Source organism: Echinops telfairi, unplaced genomic scaffold, assembly GCF_000313985.2.
Source record: "Echinops telfairi isolate 266 unplaced genomic scaffold, ASM31398v2 ScPeMD7_7475;HRSCAF=8513, whole genome shotgun sequence".
In the NCBI taxonomy this organism is placed as follows: domain Eukaryota; kingdom Metazoa; phylum Chordata; class Mammalia; order Afrosoricida; family Tenrecidae; genus Echinops; species Echinops telfairi.
Genome location: NW_022111379.1, coordinates 8,674,711 through 8,682,660, shown reverse-complemented (window position 1 = coordinate 8,682,660; position 7,950 = coordinate 8,674,711). Strand labels below are relative to the sequence as shown.

Genomic DNA, 7,950 nt, shown 5'->3' with positions numbered 1-7,950 from the left:
GTCTTAAAGGCTTGAAGGTAAACAAGCAGCCATCTAGCTCAGAAGCAACAAAGCCCACATGGAAGAAGCACACCAGCCTGCATGATCCCAAGGTGCCGAAGGGATCAGGTATCAGGCATCATCAGAACAAAAACTCTTATATTGAACGAGGGGGAGTGTGGAGTGGAGACCCAAAGCCCATTTGTAGGCCACTGGACATCCCCTTACAGAAGGGTTTCGGGGAGGAGACGAGCCAGTCAGGGTGTGATGTAGCAATGATGAAACATACAACTTTCCTCTAGTTCCTAAATGCTTCCTCCCCCCACACTATCATGATCCCAGTTCTACCTTACAAATCTGGCTAGACCAGAGGATATACACTGGTACAGATAGGAACAGGGAACACAGGGAATCCAGGACAGATGATCCCTTCAGGACCAGTGGTGTGAGTGGCGATACTGGGAGGGTGGAGGGACAGTGGGTTGGAAAGGGGGAACTGATTAGAAGGATCTACATGTGACCTCCCTGAGGGACAAACAGAAAAGTGGGTGAAGGGAGATGTCAGACAGGGCAAGATATGACAAAATAATTTATAAGTTACCAAGGGTTCATGAGGGAGTGGGGAGCTGGGAGGCAGGGAAAAAATGAGGAGCTGATGCCAGGGGCTCAGATGGCGAGCAAATGTTTTGGGATTGCTGAGGGCAATGAATGTACAAATGTGCTTTACACAATTGATGTATGTAGATTCTGATAAGAGTTGTATGAGCCCCTAATAAAACGATTTATATATATAAAGCCCACATGTTGTATGATTCTAGGTAGAGCACATATCCATAATAGGAAAAGCTACAGACAGGTTAATGGTTCCCTGATGTAGAATGAGGAAAACCTGGGAAATAAGAGAATGATAGCTACAGAGTATGACTGTTCTTTTTTTTTAATTGAACTGAGGAAAAACATTCTAAATATGAGTGTACTGATGGTTGCACGTATCTGAAAATACTGAAATACAATGAATTGTACACGTTGGTGCATTATACTACAGCATGTGAATCATTAAAGATGTTATTAAAAAGTAGTAGTCCACGTACATATTGAATCATTGGGTCAAAGGGAAAAAAAAAAAGGTAAAACAAACTGGCAACGTCAGCAAATGTCTTCCATGGCGAGGTTTACATTAGGTACATGGTAACAACAACTAACATGATCTTCACCTCTCACCCCGCCCCGTTGGGAGGAGTGAGCTACACTGGGCCACGCAGACAGACATGTGCACCCTATGCAGGCATGCCTGGTTTCGTGGTGCTATGCTTTGATTGTAGGTTGCAGGTCCCGTGGTTTTAGAAAATAAATGGAAAGTTTGGGGCAACTCTGTTTCTAATAAATGTCCTCGTGCCAGTTCTGAAACAGTATGCGCGTGCTTTGTGTCTGTGACTATCTGGGTGATTCTCACAATATTCAAACTTTTCCCGAATGCTAGTACACCTTTAATGGACTACAGCATAATGCAGACATAAGTTTGATGTGCACCGTGCAAGGAAAACATCTGCGTGGCTCCCTGGACGGTGCTCTTTGCTTTACTGTGTGGTCTAGGATGGGACTTGGTCCATCTCTGAGAGAGGCCTATACTTTCATTCAATTCTATAGGGAATTTTTTTTCACGTAGTAAGTAAAACATCACTAAATTGAAAGCACATCTACCCAGAGCTAACAAAACTCAGCGTCTGATGAACGGATCATCTTAGCTTTTCCTCTTCACTATTTAACTACTAAGGAGAGCAGGTAGCGCAGTAGGAACCTCGTGGCCTTGTGGTTTCACTGATGGGCTGCTAACTGTGAGGTCAGCAGTTGGAAACAACCAGAATCTCCGGGAGAGAAAGACAGGGCTTTCTACTGTGAAGAGTTTCAGTCTCGGAACCCTAGAGGGGCAGTTCTACCCTGCCCTATAGGGTCACTATGAGTCGACATGGACTGGTGGGAACTGGTTTGGGTTCTCGGTGCTTCTGTGGGAGAAGCATTAGGCTGCTAACTCATACCAATTTACTCCTACGATGAGTCCCGGTACTTTTCACATCTACCCTCCAACAATGGAGACAACCATGCCTTAACATTTTGTTAAACTACTAGGTTAGCATAGATTTTTATTTCCAAACTTCATTTCTTTAAAAAAAATCATTTTTTTGGTTATTAGTAAGGTAGAATTTTCTTGTGTGTATTGCCCATTTTCCTATTGGAATAGGCCATCCTAAAATTATTAGGATTCATTAAAAACTAAGTTTTTGCCCCCCTCCTGAGGAAAGGTAAGAACTGTGTAGAGGAATGGTACCGTTTAGGGAAATACTGTGCATCTCCTTTTGTGACATCAGCTGATTCTTTGTTCACAATTAATTAGCTGTTTTCAATGCATCCTCATTTAGCATCTACATGAAGCGATCTCTATGAAGTGCTTTTAGATCAGCGTTTTCCATTATGACTGTAATGTCTAACTGACCTTTGGAGACACAATCACATTATGTAATCACCCCTTGTAGCTAGCTGAAGAGCTGTGTCTACAGAGGCCATTGGGATGAGGTGAATAAGCATGGCACAAATCTGAGCCCCGGTGAAAGCCTCGCCCCTATGCGGAGGCACAGCAGGACCAGTCTGTAGCCAGAGCTCCTCAGTAGTGCGGTTCTGAGAAATGCCAGGACAAGTTAGACGTCTGATCGCTGGGCTGAAGTCCTCCACGTTTGCTTTTGAAAAATCCCCTGAAAGAATTTGAGCTTATCATCTAAAGCCAGAAATACCACTTCAGGGCATGTGGACCCAAGATAAAGCCCATGGGCTTCTGAAAGTGAGGGGGAATCTGAAAGGGAGTTGCATCTCTATCCACGTCCTTGATCCGTGGGTTACAACAGTGGACAACCTGCTACCAGCTGAACAGCACGGACCATGAGATTGAAAATCTTGATGAGATTTATTTTTCCGCCATAGCGATAAATCAGAAGGAGTGCCTCACTGTGAAATGACAAGTTTCCAAGTCTGTGTTGGCCCCCAAATATACAGTCTCTGGTCTCCAACCTCTAAAGAGATTAGCACAGAATAACTGCACTTGAAACAGTGCCTCACATACCAAGTTCCCACTCGACTTCAAGACAATTTACTTCAAGTTATTACAACTAATAGGAACCCCGTTACTACACAGAACCCTCTAGCCAACCAAAGCCCGGGCCAGTGCTTTCCTGTACATTCACCTCCATGCCCTCACAGTGGACAACAAGGCTTTGGGTTCTCTGGGGGGTGGCGAGGCCCACTGAGTGTTGACTCCCAGGGGTGCCCGGCATCTCTGAGCAAAGACCCTTCCCGGAGGCTACAGAGCCACCCTGCGCTCTGTGAGATGCGATGCCCGGAACCAGCCTCGGAGGAAAGGCACCAAGATAGCAGAGGCCTTAAAACCCACTTGGTTTTCCTGCTGGTTTTAGTTTCAGCCCCCAGGTCTCTGAGAAAACTTCCTTTACCATGAATTCCTCTACCATAGAAAAGGGAAATTACAGAAAAAGGACTTCTGTAACCAGAACAGGATCTATTCACTGCAGAGCCCACCCCCTGCTGGCGAGTCAACTCTGACTGTCCTGGTGGGAGGGCAGGGCAGCACTGCTCCGCAGAATCTCTGAAACAGTTCATTCTCGCGGGAACCAACAGCCTCGTCTTCCTCCCACCGAGCGGCAGCTCAGGTTGGATCACCACCCTGGGGTGAGCAGCCCAATGCTGAACGCACCGGGCAACACAAGTCACGACGTGAGCCGTCAGCGAGTGACTGGGGTAGAGCAGTAAAGCCGTTACAGTATAGCCCTTTGAGCCAGAGCAGCCTCTGGGGAGGGTCCCGTGCGTCTATGCTGTAATCAAGGAGCACTGTGGGTCAGGGCTGCCAACGACAGCAGTTCAAAGGCACCAGCTGCTCTGAGGGAGACAGAGGAGGCTGTCTGCGGCTGTGAAGATGGACAGTCTCAGACACGCGCACGTCCGACAGAGTTGCTGTGCGTTGAGTGGACCCAAGAGCAGAGTGTTCTTTACAATGAACCAACCAGTCATTGGCGTGGCCCCTCCCACTCAGGGTGAGTTGTGTGAGTGTGTGTGTGTGTGTGTGTGTGTGTGTGTGTGTGTGTGTTTGCAAAGGCTGAACTTCTGAAGAAATCATTCTTCCAAGATGCCTCTGAGCAGGTCCAAGCCACCACTCAGATGGCTGTTAAGTAGAAACTAACTCCCTGTTAGAATGGCTCGCTTTCGTTTCTGTGAATCTGGTCAAAAATAGCAACAGGTCTGACTCGGAAGAAGTACAGACAGAATGCTCCTTAGAGACAAGGATGGCAAGACTCCCTCTCACGTACTTTGGACACGGGGTCAGGAGAGGGAGAGACCAGTTCCTGGAAGGACAGGATGCTTGGTAAAGTAGAGACTAGACTTTCCCTTGCCTGCACTATGGCAGGACTGACAGTGGCGGCAACGGTGAGCTCACACAGGGAACAACGGTGAGGGTGGCGCAGGGCGGGGACACATGCAGGGTCGCTGTGAGTCAGAACTGACTCGGGCACCTAACACCAACAGCTGTTATCCACCGCAAGAAGTGCCCGAGAGAGCCCCTCGGCAAAAAGAAGACTTTTGGTTCAATAGTATTGGGTCGCAGCAAATCTGCCCATCAAAAGAAGGGGAAGAACAGGACCCTTGTTGGTTGTCAAAAGCTTTTAAGAAAATTTAATACGCAATCCTGCTGAAATAATTAAATGAACTATAAAATCAAGTTTATGCCTTCAGTGGTAAAAATCTCCAATCAATTGCTAGCCAAGTGCTTAACATCTACACACCACCCCGCGTTCCAGTCAGGACCTCTGGCCACATCATTGCACTGTGCTTGTGGGAGGTCTAGCCACTTCAGAGGGGCGAGAGACACGTCAGAGTCACGTAAGATCATTACGATGGCAAAGAGAACCAACTACACTGAGATCATTTCCTATCAAACCAAGACACTCCTTTGTGATCCAATGATGTGTATTCTTCTTTGGTGATCAATGGAAAGATCTAGCCGTAGTAGTCCTGAGAAAGAGTCATGTGACAAAGAGACACCTGTGATGACCACTTGTGAGAACTGGATATGGAGAATTTCAATTAGAGGCCCATGAAAATCCACCCAAATTCCCAGGATCAACTCCTCTCCCCACCCTAGTGCATGGGACACTCTCTGGGGGTTAAAAAAAAATCCCTCACTAGAGGCTCCCAAGGCCTCTTCCAACCGTCAGAGTCTGAGCCCATGAAAACCTACTATCTTCCACCTAAGCTTCAACGTGATCTCCTCAGTGAATGCCAACAGATTGGTTTTAAACATGATTGCGGAAGGAAAATAATCCAGGTGATTCGTCTGAGTGATTCTCTGATGAGGAGCATTCTTTATGCTTAATACAGCTAGACAGTAAACAAAAGGGGATTTTACTCTTTAATATTAAAGAGGGGGAAAGTGAAAAGACATCTGTGAGATATTCCAAAATGTACACCCTTTTGCAACGGTGGAAGAGCAAGAGAGACGCACGCCGGGGCCCTCCGGCCTCCCCATTTGTGATCTGGGGCTGGAGAGCCAGGCAGGGACAGAGAAGCCAGCAACAGCCCTGGCTCGTCAGCATTGCGCTCCTGTTAACTAGCTTTCTACCACTCTCCTGTGGGGAAACTGGTCCTGCTCACAACCAACGGACTCCTGTCTGCCTTAAACGTGTCCCTTCCTCCCCAAACCACTGCATTTGCAAAGAGAAGCTCCTACCATGATCACCACTCCGCACCCCACACACCCGCACACCGCTGAGGGGGACTGCCTGCTGACCACACCGCATCTTACCTTTATTGTTGTTCCGAACAAGAGACAATCCACGCGCCGTACAACCTTCAGCCAGTTCTTGCTATCAATGAGTGAAAACCCTTCCTGAAACAAAATAATGAGGCAAAATTAGCAATGGAAGCAAAAAGGAATGTGAAGAATAGCGTTTGTGCAGCTGCTTGCTATGGGAGTTGTGTGTTTATGCGGCACCTTAAGCAGTGACTCAACATCACCAACTGCTCAGCGTGACGCTCGAAGTCCCCACAAGTGCTTCCTACAGATCAGCACGATTATTCTCAACGTATTTTGATTTTTCCTTAATCTTTTCATACCGAAAGTCGATAAGGCATTAAAGAAAGTGTCCACAGTTATATTTTCTATAAAAATAGCTTTCTTGAATGCTAGGTTTTGCCAACTTTGACTTTATAGGCCTTACATTAATTCTACTATTTTATTAACTTATCTGCAACAGCCCTAAATGAACAATGAGATTTCTCCTCCTGAGAATCAACTCCAGCTTCCCAGGAACGAGAAAACGGAAGCCCTTTGCTTCTGGATAATGAACATCTGGCTATTCTTCTCAATCCGAAAGCCCAACCAACCACAGAAGGCAAAAGAGGGCAGTAGAGGGCACACAAGTCACAAAAGAGGGACAAGAATTGGTCCCTGCAGGTCACAGCGAGATGAACTTACTCTGCAGCTTACTGATCAAGTACACAGAATGGACTACCTCACGATATGGCAGCTCTTAAAAGCCAATTTACACTGTCCACAGAGCTCCTCACCTAAACGGCCCATTTAAACTGGACGATCCTTCAGGACCAGTGGTGTGAGTGGCGATACTGGGAGGGTGGAGAGAGGTTGGGTTGGAAAGAGGGAACCGATTACATGGATCTACATGTGACCTCCTCCCTGGGGGACGGACAACAGAAGAGTGGGCGAAGAGACGTCGGACAGGGCAAGATATGACAAGATGATGATTGATTGATTGTTGGGGGTTCGTGAGGGAGCGGGGAGCAGGGAGGAAGGGGGGAAAATGAGGAGCTGATGCCAGGGGCTTACATGGAGAGCAAATGTTTTCAGAATGAGGGCAATGAATGTACGGATGTGCTTTACACAATTGATGTGTGTATGGATTGCGAGAAGAGTTGTATGAACCCCTAATAAAACGATTAAAAAAGTAAACTGGAATGCGTTTAGCACATACCAAAACTAATCCAAGGAATTGATAAGCTGCCAGTCTTGGGGCAAACGCATGGCCTTTCTACTTTGTAGACTTTGCAATGTTATGTAATGGTGGTGCCCCACTGCCAGCTGAGGCCAGGGGTGGGACGGGGGAATCCAAGAAGTGCCCAACTTGAGGAAAACAAAGGGAATGTTAGCCTTCATCTAGCCAGTCCCTTACCAATCCCTCTTCCTGAATTCTAATGTGAGGAGACGAGTAGATAATAGAATGGGTGACCTTTTCTTTTTTTCAAAACCATTTTGTTGAGAGTGATGCCAGGCCACATGAGAACTGTCCAGGAGCTGAAGCCAGAAGACACCAGGGCATTCTTCTGAGGCCACTCAGAAGCTTCTCCCCGAATCTGGATCCTGAATTCAGACTTCTTGCCCAGTCAACAGTGAGAGACTAAATGTGTTTGTTAAAGTCATCTACTTGTAATACTTCAGTTACAGCAGCACGGAAAACAGCAGTGGATATTCTCCTATCTGCCTGTACTTACATAAAGCAACTGGAAGAATCCACAGAGTGAATACAAATTCTTACTGCAGGGGAATGAGCAAGGCAGCTGGGAGTCGGTGTTGGAATGAGATCTTTCAACTTTTCATACTGCTTTGGCTTTTAAACCAGTCATAGTCTCTTAGGCACGCATATGCGAATATTTGTGCAATATCCACTTCAGTAGGACATGAACCTGAGTACGTCAAGGAAGAGGTAAAAAATCTTCCCAATTTTTTTTTTTGTAAACCTAAAACTATTCTAAAGTAAAAATGTTTATTAAAAAAAAAAATCAACTCTTAGCCTGTTTCCTCTTCCCATCTCCAGCCCCAAGTGGATCCCACAGGACATCACCCCCACTGGGCTAGTGCGCCGACAGCTCAACACACATGTGCCCAGACCAGAGGGCAGC

General features: G+C 46.6%; 1 protein-coding gene across 1 annotated transcript in view; it reads right to left on the bottom strand.

Annotated features, from left to right (window-relative positions):
- REC114 (REC114 meiotic recombination protein) overlaps positions 1-7,950 on the bottom strand; it is an 89,552-nt gene that overhangs the window by 7,583 nt on the left and 74,019 nt on the right. The window contains exon 3 of the mRNA XM_004712024.2: positions 5,840-5,923. Coding sequence (XP_004712081.1) covers positions 5,840-5,923 — 84 coding nt within the window. The remainder of the gene's footprint in view (positions 1-5,839; positions 5,924-7,950) is intronic.